The sequence below is a fragment of the Odocoileus virginianus genome, chromosome 23 (genome assembly GCF_023699985.2).
Source record: "Odocoileus virginianus isolate 20LAN1187 ecotype Illinois chromosome 23, Ovbor_1.2, whole genome shotgun sequence".
Taxonomy (NCBI): domain Eukaryota; kingdom Metazoa; phylum Chordata; class Mammalia; order Artiodactyla; family Cervidae; genus Odocoileus; species Odocoileus virginianus.
Genome location: NC_069696.1, coordinates 27,260,590 through 27,280,213, shown reverse-complemented (window position 1 = coordinate 27,280,213; position 19,624 = coordinate 27,260,590). Strand labels below are relative to the sequence as shown.

Sequence of the window (19,624 nt, the reverse complement as noted above, 5' to 3'; positions counted from 1 at the left end):
TTTCTCATAATTTCTACGGTCTGAGAACGGAAAAAAAAAAGTGTAGGTCAGTAAAAGATTAAGAAGTAACGAGCTCTAGGGTTCTGTTTAGAGCGGTGCTATGCAGTGTCCTGTGATGTGGCATCGCACCAGCTGGGAGTTTGTAAGAAATTCAGGCCCTGGGGCCCCTACTTCAGACCTCGTACATGACTATTTCAAGGGGGAGCCCAGGAATCTGTTTCACAAACCCTCCAGATGATTCTTAGCATTACTTAAACCTTGATGCAGAGCGTTTTTGATACTTCTGATCCTGGGATCCTAGCTCATTGGAGAATGGAAGTGCTTCAAGTGTGGACAAGAGGGCAAGGTGTAGATTCAGTAAAAGAAGGGACAGAGAGAGACAGGGGTTGTGTTTGGAGAGTGCGTGAGATCTTGGTGTGAAATGTTTTGGGGAATACCACAGTTGAGGTATGGCCGTGACTGGGTAACTGAAGCAAAGTGTAAGTGAAAGTGGTTCTTGACATCTCAAGGGTATGAGATAGGACTTAGACCCCCCAGTGTACAGATGAATGTCAATATATGTCCAGTTGGATATGTTCACTATTTATAATTCACAACAGAATGTTGAGACATAAGAAAAATGAAATTTGTACTTATTCTTTGAAGACATACCTTTAAGTTTATCCCTATGTAATTCTATTTTAAAGAAGTTCTATTTTAGCCAAAAGATTTTTTAAAGTTACACTTTATTAGTTTAAACAGAGGTAATGATTGTTTATGTTATCTTTGTAAATCTTTTGAAACATGCCCTCAAAAAGACTTGAGAAAAGGCTTGGTTTTTTTTTATCCCAATATACTTTGTAATGTAAGATATTTCATTTAGAAGTATTTATAATTATTATTGCAGTAAAGTTTATAGATTCTAGAAAAGTTTTTTTAAATTTTATGCTTTAACCTAGGGGGAAATGGCTCTACTTTTCCTTGACTCTTTATGTTTTCTATTTAATAAATGATAAAAATAATCTTAAAAATTTGAAATAACTATATATTTATTATTTATGTGATAGGTTTAACCTTTTCCTTTTCAGATTGATGACACAGATGCTATGGAAGATGTACATTCTCTCCTCACTGATGTCCCACCTCCTTCAGGTAAATAGAGAAAAATTACCCGAGAGGAGACTAGTTTTGCATATCAGTATTTCAGTTCATAATTATTATAGCACTAACTTTAAAGGCTTTATCAGTGTTAAATTCTGTCATGTTCTTTGCTACCCCAAGATTGAAAACACAGTGTTTAAAAATATTTACATTAGAACTTAGGTGAACTGATTTTTAATCCTTTTATAATGGTAGCCTACTCCAGTGTTCTTGCCTGGAGAATCCCATGGACGGGGAAGCCTGGTGGGCTGCCGTCTATGGGGTTGCACAGAGTTGGATACAACTGAAGTGACTTAGCAGCATGTTTATCATTACCCCCCAAAACCATGCTAATTTATTAACGTGGTCTAAAGTTTCCCAGAGGTATAGAGTTTTAGAAAAAAAGAATGAGTAGATTTTACAGTTAGGACTTCATGTAATAGTTGAAATATGTTATCCTTTAACAACAAGAATAAATAGTATCATAAGTTTTAATTGTAATTTATTTTGATAGGCTTTTATAGTTGTAATACAGAAATTATGCCTGGTATAAATAATTGGACATCTGAAATACAGGTAAGCCTTTTATTCTTAATTCTAAGCAAATATAGCATGTGTGATTTTGGCAAGTTCTTTCTTAACATGTGTCTTCTTTTTGCCTCCTTATTGCAATTAAATCTTATCTTTTTAGAAAATAATTATTATAGTAGTACTATGGTAGTTTATTTTATTTTCTGTGACAGTATATAGTTAAAAATAATGAAATGACATGCCATTATATCTTCCCATATTTAGATGTTTACATCAGTAAGAGTAATCCGATTAAGCAGCCTTAACCTGACTAATCAAGCCCTTAATAAGAACTTTAATGATCTCTGTGAAAACTTGCTTAAGGTAGGAACCTTCTGACTAACTATTCTTTAGTTAAAACGCCTAAGGATCATGAGATTTAAAAAGAAAATTGCTTATGTTGTCTGGAATACCTTGCACAGTGGTAGGGGGAATTATTTTTATTTATTTGTCAATCTTAACCTGCCACCAAGTAAAATGCCAAAGTTGTCCTCTCCATTCTAATATGCCCCAGTATAAAAAGTATATATTTTGAATTATTTCATAACTTTAAAGTGCATGAAAATCTGTATTTATAAATTTTAAAAACCCCTCTTTCTTATGTTTTTATGACTTGGAAATATGACTAAATCTTATTGTCTGCTTAGATATTAAAACTGTATTCATTTTTTAATGTTTTAAAATCTCCATTTTTTATTTTTATTTTTTAATTAATTTATTTTAATTGGAAGATAATTGCTTTACAATATCGTGATGGTTTTTGCTTTATATCAACATGAATCAGCCATGGGTATACATGTGTTCCCCCACCCCAAACTGTATTCTTAATGAAAGAATAGATAAAAAAGAAATGTTTTGATCTTTTCAATTTTATTTGCCACAATAAAATATGCATTAAAATTCATTTTTTATAAATTTTTAAATTAAAAGAAGTAATATTACTAATATTTTCTTCTGTGTAGAGCCTGTATTTTAAACTACGGTCTATGATCCCCTGCTGCCTTTGCCATGTCAATTTTACAGTCTCTCTCCCTGAAGATGAATTAATTCAGGTAATTAAGGTTTAGTCTATTATTAAAAAAGATTTCTTTGATCTGTTTTAATATTATATGTTTGCCATAATTGAGAAGTATAAGCTGCTTTATTTCAAAATATTTTTAAATATGTTACTATGAGTCAGATCTTGTCTGTCGGTTTTACTTTTGTGAACTCTAGTTATCTAAAGGTGGAATCATATGTGTGTTCCCGCATAATCCCCACTGTGAGTTCTGCCTCGGTGTGACTTCTGCAGTCTCCGTCTTTTAGAGAAGCTTCTTGAGCTTTTTCTGGAATACCTAGGTTTAGGTGTACATGTTGGGCTTAGTTGTAGTCTGAATACCTGAGTTTATGTGCAGTTCCGGTTAAGAATTTTAACCATTAAAGGCAAATTAGCCGGTTTGTATAAGTTGTTCCATGGTAGTGAGAAAGATTTATGAGAAGATTATTTTGGGAATGATTACTTCACTAATCATATTGTTTTTGTGATTCTAGGTTACAGTCACAGCAGTTGCAATAACCTTTGACAAAAATCAGGCTTTACAGACTACAAAAACACATGCTGAGAAGTTATTGCAAAGAGGTAAACCTGTGGTAGATGGGAGCATGGTTCAGTGAAAAAATATATTTGTCTATTTTATAGTTCAGTGAAAACATGTAGAGGATAGGTGACTAACTAAATGATATGTTTTTTGACAAGATACTGTCACTTTTCCTGTTTTCTTTATCAGGATAACTGTATGGGTAAGCATATGACTGGCTTTTTTTTTTTTCACACATGGAATAGGTGGTTCGCTACTGTTTACTCAGGAAATGTGGCTGTTTTTTAGACTTAGATTGTATCATTAATTCTGCAGCAATTTAGAGGCTCTGAAAAAAAAGAGAAACTTTCTGAGGTTTAATGACTTGCTGGTTAAATAAATATCTAAAATATTTTAAGTTGAATATATTACACCTGTATAGTATTGATTTAATGTCAGATTGAGAGATGTGTTAAATGATGATGTGTTCAGATATTTATCAAAGAAAATAGGCAATAACTGGTTTAAGTATCACAGAACTAGTATAGTATCAATACAAGAGTAGGATAATAATAATTACTAGTGAGCGCTTATTCTTTGCAAGGCACTGTTGCTAAGTGGTTTATATGTATCATCCTTTCTAAATCTCCCAACAGTCCCTCCTGGAAAGATAGCAGCCACTCTCAGTGTCTGCAGGTGAAGGTAGAAAGCAAGGAGAAAATAACCAGAATAAATTGAATTGGGAGAAAATACGTATATTATCCCAGATTCTTAATTTTTAAAAAATTAATAAGAGATCATCGCGTAGTAATTTATATTTTTCTTGCTTCTCAAGCCTCTACAGATAATGAAGAACTTCTGCAGTTTCCCCTGGAACTCTGTTCAGATTCACTTCCTTCTCATCCTTTTCCACCAGCTAAAGGTTGGTTAAGCAAGAGAAATGCAAGCACAAATGCTAGTGTCGAGACACTTTCACTTGCTTCTTGATTGTAGGTGATCTTAACTTAATTTTGAAATGGAGGTTTGTTCTTCATTCCTGCATTGTATGTTTCTTCATGTTCGTAACAGGGAGAGAGTACTGTTGCTTTCATTTTAATTAATTTCTCTAGTAATCTCATCATAACTTATTAAGGTAATTTTTCATATGATAATTCTGTTCTAATGCCTCAAATATATTAAAGTTTTATTTTCAGAGATTTGGATTTCCCAAAGTTAACTGTTCACATATGATATTTTTGATATTTTTATCTGGTGAACTTTTTCCAGCAACATTGTAACCTTTGCAGAAATTTTTAGATTTTCTTAGACAACAAAATACTTATTTTCTTCAGAATCTATGTGGAAAGAGGTTTTGGGCAAGGATTAGTATAAGTGAGAAAGGAATGAGCTTTCAGTCTTTCGGGTGTGTTATATTTGAGGAACATTTTTTCAAATGCAAAATGATTATTCCTTAATTCAATAGCAGTAGGCCTACTTACACCTGTACAATCTTTGGAGAAAAGTGGGAGGTAGTTTTTTCCATTTCTCTTGTGATTTCAATGCAATTCTTATAAAAATTTCAGAATTACTGTACCTTATCTTAGAGCAGTTTATACACAATAAATGTTTGTGTTTTTCCCTAAATTTCTTAATCTGAGAAATGATGCATTCATTATTTAAAATCAGATGGCCTTTCTAACATTTATGTTTTATAATGCGAGTGACATATGGTTTCTACTTGTCAGTTACTTTATCCGTTACCAAGTAAGTTATAATACAGAATAGCTTTAAATTCACATTGTGTATATATCAGTAGAGTCTTTACTAAATCAGTTCAGAGTTTATGAAGATAAATAGATCTTGACTCATATTTTGGAGCTGAAAAGGTTAAGGTACTTTCAGATATGGAACTTTCTAACATGGTTACCATGTGGTTCTTTTTCCTTTTTATCCAAATTAAAATTCTCATTTAGAACTCCATAGAGGATTTCTTTAAAAAAAGGGGGGGGGGAGGGGATAAATCCAAAGATAATCTGAGTTCAGATTTATGATTTAAATATAGCTTTTAGAACAAAAAGCAGAACAGTCTAGAATCTTCCTTGAACTGACTAGATAAGATTTTTTTTTAAACACCTGCTTTATATGGAAACTTACATTTAACACAGGGTTAGTTTCAAACTACTTTTAGTTTTCACTTAGTTTATCCTTACCTAGCAGTGGTGAGGAGGGGCAACTAAAACCAATAACCCAATCAGCAATCAGGTTTGATCAGTTGCTAATCTATAAAAATATTTATTTGTGGAGTTGAGGTCCCTGTCAGCTCTATTTTACCATGTTGTTAATAGCTACTGAATTCTGCGGAAGATTAAATTTAAACTCTGTAAATTAGCCATGTCTATGATAACTTACAGTTTCTGTAATAGCTTTCAAAATGTTTTCAAAGGTAATTAAAACTAATGCTTTTTGTAGTAATTAGTATGTTTTGCACAAATGAAAATCTGTGAACTGAAAAACAAAGAAGAATTTGAGTAGAATAAGTTATATCTAAACAATACCTAAAATATTTGCAGTTTATTTTAAGGAGCATGGGAAAGGGCCATAAAGTGGACTAATAAAGCAAGAGACCTGGCTTTTTTCTCAGTTCTGCTCCTAATGATGTCAATTATGAGAATTTGGGCCAGTTAATCTGCAGTTAGGCCACTGAAGTCTCAGTTCCTCATTTGTAAAACATGAAAAGATGAAGATTCTGGAGAAGCCTTTTTAATTCTCGGATTTTTTTGAGTTTCTATGATGTATGGTTCTTCAATTATTACTAAAAACATAAAAGCTAAATTATGCCTGAGGTCACACTGAGCTTCTTTGAGTTCATTTTCCAAATAGCTTCAAATCAGTTAAACCAATGATTTTAAACTCTGTCCCTCCAAACCATAGAATGTCTTCAGAGGTGCCTTGTGGCCTTCCAAGAGGCAAGGTGTCGGGAGTAGTGTGGCCCTCCTACCTCTGAACTAGAGCGGTTTTGACTCCCTGTGCCTTCTCTGTTGGCTTTCTGTGTGGTTTTGTTAGAAGAAAGGGTTTCAAAAAGTTTGAAAATCACTGAATCAGATCCTGCTGCCTTTGTTATCATCATTGTCACCATTGTCAGCTTCATAATAATATCATCACATCTAATACTTATATATAAAACTTTTAATACTAAGTACTTAACTGTAAAACCTATGTGCCTTTCCTTGAATGTTATATTTTAAAATCATCAGTGAACACTAAAAAGTTTATCTGTGCATTTTATTTAAAATCGTGTATATTGTGGTTTATGTTGCATGCTTATTTATTGTCTTTGCTTCCTGACATCTCTCCAGGAGAACGTGTGCTATGCTATATACATTAGAAAAAATTATTTCCAAGTATTTTAGAAAATTTGAGGATAGAATGGCTTTTGAAAGGTCTGAAACATGTAATAATAGAGTGTTATATCATGAATGTAGTAGCTGAATATTTTAACATGAAGGCAGGCTTTGAATAGAGAATAGAAATATCTCAGAACAGTTAAGCTTAGTTGTTTAGAGGAAATAGGTGGGAGATAGAAAGGCAAGGGTGGGGAATAAATGTTAAAAAATAAAACTTTACTTTCTTTCTGCAACCAGAGGCTTAAAAATTGACAACTGATATGATAAGTAAATAAATATATAGTTTTTATAGTTAGGTCAGTTAGCTAAGCTGACTGAGATTTATCTGTTTTAATTCTGAAAACTTTGAATACTAATTTATTTTCCATGTTCTTATCACAAATGGGATGATTTATGAAAATTTTTATTTCTTTTTAGTTGACAGAGTAGTGTCAAGAGCTGTGCACAGTATGTTTATTAATACTTCCATCTTTTCACTTGTAGATAAACCTTTCCTTATCTTTTTGTGTTACTGAAAATGAGTGACTCTTTGAAGAGAAGATGTTTCAATTTCATGTATTCTAATTGACTGTGTAGAGTAAGCCTGGGCCTGAGTTGTCCATCCATGTTCAGCTTTTTTTTCCTTCCATCTTTTGTTACACTTTGTTTTGTTTCTCAAGGTAAACAAAACAGTTTTGATGTATGTCTCAAATTATGGTTGATTTGGTGTTACCTTGCTAGTCATCTTGATTTTTCTGATTTGAAATATTAAAAAGTGCTGAGCCTAAGTAATTTCTTAAAGAACATTATCAAGTGAAGGTCATCAAAATTCTTTGAATACTGTGAGGAACAGAGATGATGTGGCATCACCATAAATTACTTTTTTTTCTTATGAAGCTGTGTTATAAGAAAAAAAGATAACAATAGGAAATTTTTTATGGTACTTTCATAATATTTTCCCTCTTTATTAATATCTATATATCAATTTTTTTAATATGTCACTTCACTCTGAAATGGTTTTTAAGAGAATTTAAAAATCATATATATTTTATGAAGTGAAAGTGAACAAAGATTGAGCAAATATAGTAAAAATAGAGAATCTGAGTAAATGTAATCAGGGTAAAAGATGTTTAAAAATCAGTAAGATATTTCTCATGAACAGTAATCTCAACAATTTTATGTGTATAATTTTTTTACTTAAAAGATTAGCATATTGCTTTAGTAGATGCACATTTAAAGGCCTGAATCTTGAGATATTAGATACCATATTGCGGGACTTTAAGAACTTATGTTAGACAAATGTGTGTGAATCATATACCACTATATATATATATATGAATAGATATCAGATACTTTATAAATTGAATCTGTACTAGGATAATGGTTTTCATTAAAATTCTGAGAATTTAAGGCTGTAAAAGGGTTTACTTAAGTCACTTTTAGTGTTTGTACACTGTTGGATGAAACTGTATAGAGGAAACATTTTTTTATTACTCCCCACCCCCCACGCTTGTTTCTGCTATCACTTGGCTTTATGCTGGAGTGGTATCCTCATGTGCAGTGGCATTAACTAGAGGCAGGGAGGAGTTCTCTTTTCACTGAGCAGTTGCTGACTAATGTGACAAACATAGGTCACATTCTGGATTTCAGTAAGAAAGAAATCTTACACCCCTCAATGCATTGTACTCCATAATTAGGTATCCACATTGGAACCTTTTTCCTTTATTTTTACAGTAGGCTGTCGGAGTTTACTTTTTTGTTAAACCAAATTTGATTTTAAAATATAGTTTAATTTTTTAAACTTAAATGACTTGCTTTAAATTATTTTAAACTGGTTATTAGAAATATAAATCTATAAGAATTACAGAAATTAGCTTTTAGTTTTTCCTACCAACTAATGGTTCTGAATTCTTACAAGTATACATAACTCTTTGTATTAACTAAAATTTTTTTATATTAACAGTTCATTGCATGTCTGTTTTTTCTATTTTTTAAGATATATTTTGTCACTATGACCAAATGGTGGGCTTCCCTGGTAGCTCAGCTGGTGAAGAATCTACCTGCAATGCAGGAGACCCCGGTTCAATTCCTGGGTCGGGAAGATCCCCTGGAGAAGGGAGAGGCTGCCCACTCCAGTATTCTTGGGCTTCCCTGGTGACTCAGATGGTAAAGAATCTGCCTGCCATGCGGGAGACCTGGGTTAGACCCATGGGTTGGGAAGATCCCCTGGAGGAGGGCATGGCAACCCACTCCAGAATCTTGCCTGGAGAATCCCCATGGACAGAAGTATCGTGCAGGCTACAGGGTTGGACGTGACTGAGAGGCTTAAGCACGCGTGACCAAATGGTAGCAACTATTGAAAATGCTAAATTTTCCTTGTTACTGGTGGCCACGGCAATCAACAGGGGACCCTGAAGGGAGAAAAATACAGAGGGAAAGAGAATGAACAGAAACTCTTTAAAGAGTGGAAAATGTGAAAACTGCACCTAAGAAATGTGAAGGAAGCAAAGAGTTGATGAAGGGGTAGAGATAAAGAATCTTCGCCTCTTCAGGGCAGCTCAACGGCAGTAAAAGCAAGTCAGGGAACGAGGGAGTGAAAAGTAAAGAAAGTTGAATTGGGCTACTGACTAAAAACCAGGATTATTTGGGGAAAAAAGATAAAGGATGGTAGTGAGAGGAGTGAATGATGGGGACTGAAGAAGAAAAGCAAGTGGGTTAGGATATTGTACACCTTTAACTGGAAGTTTTAATGATTCAAATAGGTCAACTAATTGTCTTTTGTCATCTATTGTATGTATTATCTATGTATTCTAGTTGAACCTCTTTCCCCTAGTGAAATATCCAGATCCAAACAACTTACATTTTTCTCCATGCTTTAATAATTTTTAAGTGTAATATGTTAATTTCATTATCAGACCACCAATGTTTGAAGACCATTAGGGTCCAGGTATATACTGAATGTTTACATACATCATTTGTTTCGCTCAATCATTAAGCCAGATACTGATCAGTTCATTATAGACTGATGGAAATGCCTAAAGGAACATAAAACCAAGTTTTGATCATCATAGTTTAAAACTGAGCATGTTTAAATAGGAAAATAAGGCAATATAGTTTAGAGACTCCAGATTGCATCTTATAGTTTTATCTGCCAGAGAATCTTTTCAGAGTTTGCAGGAATTTTTTCAGTTTTAGTAATTTTCTTCGGGTGACAGGAAAAGACTGTCTCAAAGAGTTTTTTAATTATTCAGAGCAAAGATGATCTGTAAATTTTAATGATAGAAAGTAAGTTGTCAGAAGAGTAGTCAGTGTAAGACTTTATCATGGCTAGTACATCCCTTTGTCATTGGTGTGACAGATTGTTTAGGAGAATGGAAGCGTCTCAAACTTAAGAAGCACTGGCGGGTGTATAATTGAAGGAGGAAGAATTCTTGCTAGATTTTCTGTTTTTCATCTGTAGGCTCATTTCCACTAAACCACTTTAATCTAGGTTAATCCCCCTCCCCACTCTGGTAAGGCCTGTTAAAAGTCACTAGAGTATACTAAGAGAGTAGCGTATCTATTTGTTCTGTTTAATTTCCCAGCATTGTTTGTTTTTTTTTTTTTTTTTGAGGGATTATCACTATCACTTAGTAGATTTTTTGAAAAGAAAATTGTACTCAGTGAGCAAGGAAATGGTAAGAGAACTGGGTTGCTGTGTGGCTTGATTTAGACTCTTCTTGCAGCTTCAGTGGGGACCTGACATATGAAGCATTTGTCTCAAAGTCTTCCACAGAGTTGTACAAATGGCCAGAACTGAGCATTGGCTCCCCAGCAAAGCCTCGAGGACATTTAGAAAGATTTCCACTTCTGAGTATGAAACCTGTTGTCTTTTTTTTAGTACCAGCTTAGCGACTTAGCAGCAGCAGCAGCAGAGATTGCGTGGGGCTTCCCGAGGCTCAGCAGTGGAGAAGCTGCCTGCAGCGCAGAAAACAGGAGATGCGGGTTCGACCCCTGGGTCGGGAAGATCCCCTGAGGAGGAGATGGCAACCTACTGCAGTTTTCTTGCCTTAGAGAATCCCGTGGACAGAGGAGCCTGGTGGGCTACAGTCCATGGGGTCACAAAGAGTCAGACACTACTGAGCGACTAACACAGACAGCCAGAATTTCTGCTTTGTCAGTGAGCCAGACAGCTAATGTCTACGCTACCTTCTCTTTTGAAAAGGCTGTTACCTGGGAAGCCAAACTGTAATCAGCAGGAAGCAGAGAACCTGAGGTCATTAGATGTTTGAGGTGTTCAGACTAGTCCGAAGTGCCGAAGCCCAGCTGCTGCCAGGACTGGCTTCTCTTGGGTCTTTTCTCTGATAGGAAAATCTGGCAAACATGGCAGAAGGTGAACCTGCTCTCCTTCAGCGAGGTCGGAAGTCTCCTGACTCATTCTTTCCCTCCATGTCTCCAATTTAAAAACTGTGTTCTTTTCAGATTTTAATTCAGACACATTCACACTTGAAGGCTGGGAATAAATATTTTCCCTCTCGTTTCTCTTCTTCTCCACCTTTTGTAAAATTTTTTGGGGAAAGTAGTAAGTGTACGTGACAAAAAATTCAAATCCTACAAAAAGACCACATTGTCCAAAATAAAGCTCCCTTCTCCCTTCATTTTCCTTCCCAAGAGGCAAATGCTCTTAACAGCTATATTGTCTCTCTTTGCAAAGATGTTCTGTTTATCGTTTTTTTATTTTTTTTTAAAGCACAGATATTCTACAGATCATTGTATACCTTTACTTTTTAACACTTGACATATTTGAAGATGGGATCAGATTCAACATGTATAAGCTCTTTTTGTGGACATTTCATATACAGTTGCTACCAGGGAATTCCATATTGCCAAGATAATATGAAGGTACAGAGGATAATTTTAGTCATTTTCATGTTTTCTTTTAGCTTCCTCTCCCTTCTTTGCATCCCCACACGATAAAACTAGGGTCTCTAATGCTGGCTGTATTTTCTGTGTTTATACTCGGTGAGGCTGTACTGCCCAGGACCTCTGAGAGTCCTGGAACTCTCCTGGGATATTTACTGGGCCGTTTACTTTCCCAGCCTCTGCACTGGATCAGCGGTTGCTAGAAATTGAGTGTCAGTTCTGTTTGGTCTTCCTCCTGGGCTTTCAGTACCCCTTAGGATCCCGAATAAGGAGGACACTCCCTCGAGAACTTCATGATGGTCAGGACACACCCAGTGTGATCCCCTCACAAGTCATTTTGGGAACTTCTCGTGATCCCTTTTATTGGACAGCTCTGTATCATAAGAGGAATGTTGACCACTGTACTCTCTCCAGTGTTAGCTGGTGGTCATTAGCCTTAGGAAAAAAGAGATGGAGTGGGGACGGGAGATATGTCATTGCTTCCCAGTTGGGAGAAACATTCTGTATAAATCTTGATTTTTGAAAAGGACACCTTTTACAAATTTAAGAATATTACCCCCAAAATCAACATATGATGCAGAGACAAAAACATTATATATGTACTTATTTATTTAGTTTATAATTTAAAAAAACTGGCTGACCCAAATTATTCTTAGTGTTTTATGAGTTATTTCTATCTTGGCAACACTGCATCCTCAATTATGAAATTCTTAGAAACAAAAATTCAAATATGCTAGTGTGGGTAGAGCCTGAAAATTAGAAATAGATGATGAAGTTTTTTTTTTTTTTAATGTAGTGCTGTTTGAATTTGTACAGTTCCTTAAATAGCTATGATAAAAATATAAACTTTCAGGAAGAATTCAAGATGTTGCTTTTGTGAGCTTACTAGAAAGGAGGTTTTAGTTTGGGATTCCTAGTTATTTCTGTGAAAAGTAGTCACCTTTTAGTTCCAATAAAAAGTCTTGACAGTTTCAGAGGAAACTGTTGAAAGTGAAAGCTTTGAAAGAGGGGATTGGTGGTGAGGTGGGTGGGGCGGGACTAATGTATAGTGTGTGTTTATCTATGAGACACAGGTCATTGCTTTGTCTGTGGCTCTTACTCTTACTGGCTTTACCCCCACAAACATTTACCTTCCCTGTTTCATTTCAGATTTTCTTCCCAGTACATTGACCCTTTTCTCTGTTCAGGTTTCCCACATCCTGCTTCCCTCCCACTAACATTTGTTCCTGTGTTGATGTTTTCTAACATGTAGAGTATTCTGGAACTTCTTTGTGTTATAATAACAAGTAATCTTTCTTGGCATGGTGTTTAACTGAGCTAGTTTTCATATATCAATAGAAACTGCCATTTTAAACCTAAGTACTTCTCTTTGGTTTGCTTTTATAATGAGGCCATAAAAATTTTCTCCTATTCATCTAGCTTTTAGAGAGTATTAACCAAGAGCAAAGAGATACTGGCTTGTACTTAGCATCCAAGCTAATGTTGTTCGTATTGTCTTACTAGAACACCTGGAGAGTGCAAGTTCTAACTCAGGTATCCCAGCTGCACAGAGAGGTGAGTTTGTCTAATTAAGCAAATAGTCACCAAAGGTGTGAAATTCTAGTGTGGTGGTGCATAAGCATACAGACATTGAAGAAATGCACTGGACAATGGAATAGACACCAGAATGTGGCTTTATTGTAGTTAGATTGTATAATTGAAGTAATATTTATGCCATCTAGCATTTTAATAGTGTTCCAGTTTCTAAAGATAAGACTTTAGCTTTTTAATATTATTTTTTAGCTCAACAGTAGTAAAAGATATTCTTTTGAAAAGGAGAACTTGTTGGGCTTACACTTGATCCTCACTCCATGTTAATAGAAGCTTTGTTGCCAAAATCAGATGTGGAAATAGAATATTGATAAAAATGACCCTTTGGCTTTCTTGTTACTACTGGTAGAAAGAAGATATTTTGCAAAAAATAAGTTAACTAGTGATTTTTTTTCATGTATTTTTTAACATTTGATTCTCATTCTTTTTTTTTTTATTTCAGGGCAAAAATAGGGCAAGGAATATTCACAAAGTTCTGATTATAAATTAAAGTCCTAAGTATAAACAGCTAAAAACAGTGTGAAATAAAAAGAAAGAAAAGAAGTTAGTTAAAACGTAGCATGTGACCCTTTCCTTGATCTGGGTAGACCCACCCGCTTCTGTTCCCCCTAAGAGACCACACAGCTCTGACATCACCAGAGGTGCTCAGCCAACCAACAACTTGGTTTTGGACAAATCAGTGTCTAAAGCTTGACTCTTTACTATCTCTCTCACATGACTTGAAAAGGACCACCTTTCCCCCAAGTGACAGTTAAATTACATCATCGAGAGGAGTGTTGTGACGAGTATGAGACGTCATCCATATTTTTTCTTTGTTTTTTTCTTTTGTTTTCTGTCTGTGTTTTCAGCAACGTCAGTTGATTACAGTTCCTTTGCAGACAGATGCAGCAGCTGGATAGAGCTCATTAAACTGAAAGCTCAGACCATAAGGCGCGGATCAATTAAGACAAGTAGGCGGATGTTTCTACCACATTGTGATTTGAGAAGCATATCCCTGATTTCCCAGTGGTGAAGGCTGGCCCTGACTACTCAGTAATAACATCGCCAATCAGTCATGTGTTGGAGTGTGAAAGCTGCGGATGTTAATGGTCATTTAGCAAAAGCTTTTGAAGGGCCTTTAGATGTTTAAATTGTAGCTGCAGGGTTGTGGTTTTAGTATTTTATTTTGGTGAAGGTATTCTTAGAAGTATATAAATAGATATTATGTCACATAGTGGAAGGAAATTAATGAGCTTTTATTGAAGAGACACTCTTGCAGGGCCCAAGGTACTCGGTAGTATATGGCATCTGTCAGATTACTAAGAGTGATGTCTAGCGTGAGAATAGAAGGTATCTCCAGAGAGAAAGTGGGCAACTCTTATCTTACTGCTAGACTCAGCATCAGGACTTAGATTTTTTTTTTTTAATCTATACTCCATGTGTTTTGGTAGACTTTGAGGTAAATGTATTTGAGTGAAAGAGTTCACATTAAAGGGAAGGAACTGTGTTTAGGGGGAAGCTCACAGGCTGTGGAACCAACCAGATCTGGTTTTGAATCCTAGAAGTGCCATTTTAATAGCTGTGTGACCTTGGCAAGTTATTTAAGTTTTGTGAGCCTTAGTTTCCTCATGTGTTAAATGGGGATGATGACACCTATGTTGCTGGGTTGTTGTGAAAATTATACACACACACACACACGTGTGTGTGTGTCTGGTTCATGGTAGTTATTTGATAAGCAGTAGGTATTTGTTATTTTATGAACAATTAACTTGTAGACAGCCAAGGTCATTTGCTAAATTTTTTAAATTACAACTTTGGTCGAGAAAGTTTGGAAAAGAAACCTGCTACAACTAGTTAAGATAAGGTTTATCTACAAGTTGACAATGATGAAGTCGTCTGAAAAAAAGATGGAAAAAACTGCACTGGGAAATTTAACAACTTTCACACTCTTGTAATAATTTGTTCCTACAGCAGATAATTTTTAATGCTCTACCGCTTTTTCTTTGTCTTCACTTTATAACGATCATTGTGTGTGTAGCTGCACCGCATCGACATTTTCTTTTGCAGGAATGCCATTTTTTCTTCCCAAAGATTCCATTCCAGCATTTCCTCTTACGTTTTTCTTTCTCTCTCTCTATTTGTAATTGCATGCAGTGCATGATAATTTCTTTACTTTCATGACATGGCTTAGCCTCACAGACAGCTGAATGTTGTCACCACTTATTTGGAAACACTAGGGAATCATTGAGTCACCAACATGTGATCTTGATGCTTTCTCTTCTTTTTCCAATTTTAGCAGTGACAGTTGAAAAAGCAAGTCCAATGGGTGAAGGAAACTTCCGGAATCGTTCTGCTCCACCTTGTGCAAATTCTACCGTTGGGGTTGTTAAGATGACACCTCTTTCTTTCATTCCTGGAGCAAAAATAACAAAATATCTTGGGATAATTAATATGTTTTTTATTCGGGAAACCACTTCTCTACGTGAGGTAAATTTATAGTTGTTATTTCTTTGTGTTTGTGAATTTTCTGTGGTTGAAAGTATTAGTATCAAAACCAAACATGTTTCAAATTGTTTGTTGTTTTTCCAAAAGTAACACACACACACACACACACACTTTTTTCTGTAACCTGTCTGGATTGGCTGTAGATTAGGCTCCGATGGTAAAAGTGTCTGCCAGCAATGCAGGAGACCCGGGTTCAATTCCTGGGTCAGGAAGATGCCCTGGAGAAGGAAATGGCAACCCACTCCAGTATTCCTGCCTGGAAAATTCCATGGACAGAGGAGCCTGGTAGGCTATAGTCCACAGGGTCGCAAAGAGTTGGACATGACTGAGCGACTTCACTTTCACTTTCAGTATTATCGCAAGAGTTGTGTTGGGTTTAAATTCATTTGTTATTAGAAGTTACAGATCCTTATCACATGGTAAATTAAAGAAAAATAAATGTATCCATGTTTGACAGAGGTTTAAAACAGCCCTGAAAGAATAGCTTAGTTTCTCAGTAGGTATTTGCCTGAGATGGATTTAAATGGCAATTTTTAACAGTTCACATTAAGAAATAGTAGGGGACTGTATGCTGAACAGATGTCTTTGGAGATTTTTTTATATCATTTAGTTCTGTTATTTTCTCCTGACAAAGGAGAAGGAGGCTGCTTATTTCCTTCTCTAGCCATCAGTGCATGAAAATGTTGTTTGTTCAAGTTCTTACCTCACACTGGGTATCATTAAACTTTAATTTGTTTTTGTTTTTTAAATAACAGCAGTTATAATCTCTTGCTTGATGAAGTCAGAATTAAGAGTCAGAGTCAGCCTATTATATCTTGCATTACAGAGGAATTTAAACTCAGGAAAAGATTTTATTTCTATCTGTCTTATGTTTCTTGAGCAGGGCTACTAAGCAAATTAATATAGTGAGTAGGGAAAATTTTTACTAATTTAAGTGTGAAACCCAATAAACTCTTCAAAATTTACTTTAGCAGAAGTTTGTATTTTTAAAAAGTGTGTTAATTATAAATACAACTTAATTGTGTTCCCCTCTCCCCCCATTGTTTCACCAGCAGTGTTTCTATGCCTTCTTGGAAATAGCAGCCTGCTTACTAACCTCAGGCTCACCCTTCTGCACCTAGCATAGTGCCTGGTAGAGAGTAACCGCAAGTCGTTTTTGTGTAAATGAGGGAGTGACTTCTGACAGATTAATTAATTCAATAGATGTTTCCTTTAAGAAAAATTATTTTTACAACCATATTCTAATTGTGTTGAGATGGAAAAGAAACTATCTCAAGATAGTCTCAAAAACCTTTTAATGTAGAATTAAAGTAGGCAACACTTTTAAATCCATTAAAGTTTGACAAAGGAATTTGGGTTTGAGAAGCTGGCATAGATTGGTGAATTAACCTTTTCCAGTTGCGCATGGATATTGTACTGTCGAATCCATAAAATTTTCTTTCCAAAAGTGTCTTTTCAACTGCTGAAGCCACCATTCCCTGAAATGTTGCTTCACAGATTTCCCTTCAGCAGAGGTTTATAATATCAGCTATAGTATAGTTAATAGTATAATATGTAGTGAATGCATACATGTGGGCTAAGTTGCTTCAGTTGTGTCTGGCTGTTTGCAACCCTATGGACTGTAGCCCACCAGGCTCCCCTGAACATGAGATTCTCAAGGAAAGAATACTGGAGTGGGTTGCCATACTCTACAGGGGATCTTCCTGACCCAGCGATTGAACCCACGTCTCTTATGTCTCCTGCCTTGGCAGGCGGGTTCTTGACCACTAGTGCCGCCTGAGAAGCCTGTATATAGTATAATATCTGAAATTTGTTCATTCCTTGTTGAGTTATTTGCTTTCAGTTGTGTAATATTAGAATTTACCCATCTGTAGTATCTGTTACTCTAAGAATGTTTTGATTTGATATGTAAGAGGAAAACTGATAAAAGTAGAAAAAAAGACTGTCCTGGACTGTGATTGAGTCAGAAGCAGGCTGAAGCAACTCCTTTAATTCCTTAATGACAAACTCTATGTAGGATCCTGTAACTTTTCAGAAAAGTGTGACCTAGACAAATGCTTTTTCTAACAGTGTTAAATTTTGCCCTTACCTTCCAATTTAAAGTTGGACATTTCTTCCTAGGCTGTAAAAAACCTTCAGTAAAATTTGTGGAAAATTTAGATTGTAAAGCATTTTAAGCTATTAGCTAGCCTTTGGTTTCTGTCTTGTTTGGTTTTGAACACTGCAAAAGTTCCCCAAACTGTTGGATTTCTTTGCATGACAAATACATATAGATCACTGGACACATGCACCTGTTGAAGTAGGTGTTAGTGTATATAGTTGTGAGCATAGCAGATGCAGTCCTGGCATGATGGAATTTAGTGGACAGTAAATAATGATCATAGAGTAAATAGATAGCTCTTCATAAGTCATATAAAGAAATACAACGAGGGCTCTCAGAGAATATTAACAGGAGAAGGTAATTTAGGTCTGATAGGGGAGATTTCTCTGAAGAAGTCACATGCAAGTTACCCTGGTGGAAAATTGGGTGTGGGCCCTTCATGTACAGTGACCCCCGAGGCTGGAAAAGGTGTCAAACCTTCAAGAAACTGAAAAAGACGAGTGCAACTTGGAACATGGTTCATTTTCACAGTGGGAGATACGGATAGCGGGGAAGTCACATTGTTTATATTTACCATCAGTTTATTTGAATGATGATGGGAACGGTTTCATGGAGGGAGGTGTTGACAACGGACAAACAATTAGAACTCTTGCTCTGCCATCTGTCCACTAGCTCTGTGCTCCACCTTCATCATGGGTGCGTCACATGAGCTTCGGTTTCATCTTCTCTAAAATGAAAATAGTAGTCCCTGTTGGGATTATGACACAATTTAGTGACTGAACACCAACAATAATCCCTGTTGTAGACATGTGTTAGGTAAAGGTTTTTTCATTCATGCAACAAATCTGCATGGTGAAGGAAATTAAAATGGCCATCCATTATAGTAAGATCACTTAAATTGTTTTCACATATATTCTTTGATGACGTAAGTTCACTTACGCAGGCCTAGAGTTTGGTTTTCTTGTGCATTATCCTTAGGAAGGTGGAGTCAGCGGTTTTCTGCACGCTTTCATCGCTGAAGTGTTTGCAATGGTGCGGGCACACGTCGCTGCACTGGGAGGGAACGCTGTCGTCTCCTACATAATGAAGCAGTGTGTCTTCATGGAGAATCCAAACAAAAACCAGGTGAGGTGGACTTCAAACCTCTGATACGGAGACCCTACGAATTTCCCCCATGGCCTTTCCCCCTCCCACCCTCCTCCAGAAAAGAGAATTGCTCCTCAGAGCTCTTTGATTCCAGAGGCTGAAAACATGTTTTAGTAAATATGTTGGTAACTGGTCATACATAGGTCAGGTGCTATTTTCACATCCCCAGTGACGAAGTTATTAGTCTGAAATACCTCTGGAAGTTTTGCTCCTAAACTACTTTTCCCACCACCTTCTTGGGGGGTAGTCTTTGGGATCCTGTGATGGCTAATGGAGAACAGTTAAAGACACCCTCTGGTTTGAGCTGTGATGCTGTCCACTTCTGACTGCCCTGCTGGTGAAGAGTATGTCCTGATGGAGCCACACTGTTAATTCTAATAAATAATATAATTCTGTTAATGGGGACAGGGGAGCGTTGCTTAGGTTAAATTTTATTTTATTATTTTTTTTTTTATTTTTATTTTTTATTTATTTATTTTTTTTTATTAGTTGGAGGCTAATTACTTTACATCATTACAGTAGTTTTTGTTATACATTGAAATGAATTAGCCATGAATTTACATGTATTCCCCATCCCGGTCCCCCCTCCCACCTCCCTCTCCACCCGATCCCTCTGGGTCTTCCCAGTGCACTAGGCCCGAGCACTTGTCTCATGTACCCAACCTGGGCTGGTTAAATTTTAGAACAGATTTCTCTTATCAGCTTTGTTAACATAATAATTCACTTGGAACTGTTAAAGATGGTCCTTTAAAAAATTAAATAACTATATTAATGAATTTTTTTTGTTTCCCCTC

At 35.9% G+C, this 19,624-nt stretch overlaps 1 protein-coding gene across 20 annotated transcripts in view; it reads left to right on the top strand.

The window, feature by feature from the left end:
* The window catches only part of C2CD5 (C2 calcium dependent domain containing 5), an 86,959-nt gene that overhangs the window by 65,880 nt on the left and 1,455 nt on the right, over positions 1 to 19,624 (top strand). For 9 of the 20 annotated variants that reach the window (XM_070453758.1, XM_070453752.1, XM_070453754.1 and 6 more), the window contains 10 exons: positions 1,068 to 1,131; positions 1,634 to 1,695; positions 1,915 to 2,013; positions 2,652 to 2,741; positions 3,220 to 3,307; positions 4,081 to 4,167; positions 13,013 to 13,063; positions 13,948 to 14,049; positions 15,375 to 15,565; positions 18,663 to 18,809. In XM_070453758.1, coding sequence (XP_070309859.1) covers positions 1,068 to 1,131; positions 1,634 to 1,695; positions 1,915 to 2,013; positions 2,652 to 2,741; positions 3,220 to 3,307; positions 4,081 to 4,167; positions 13,013 to 13,063; positions 13,948 to 14,049; positions 15,375 to 15,565; positions 18,663 to 18,809 — 981 coding nt within the window. The remainder of the gene's footprint in view (positions 1 to 1,067; positions 1,132 to 1,633; positions 1,696 to 1,914; positions 2,014 to 2,651; positions 2,742 to 3,219; positions 3,308 to 4,080; positions 4,168 to 13,012; positions 13,064 to 13,947; positions 14,050 to 15,374; positions 15,566 to 18,662; positions 18,810 to 19,624) is intronic. The other 11 variants (XM_070453762.1, XM_070453751.1, XM_070453764.1 and 8 more) reach the window with 4 other exon arrangements.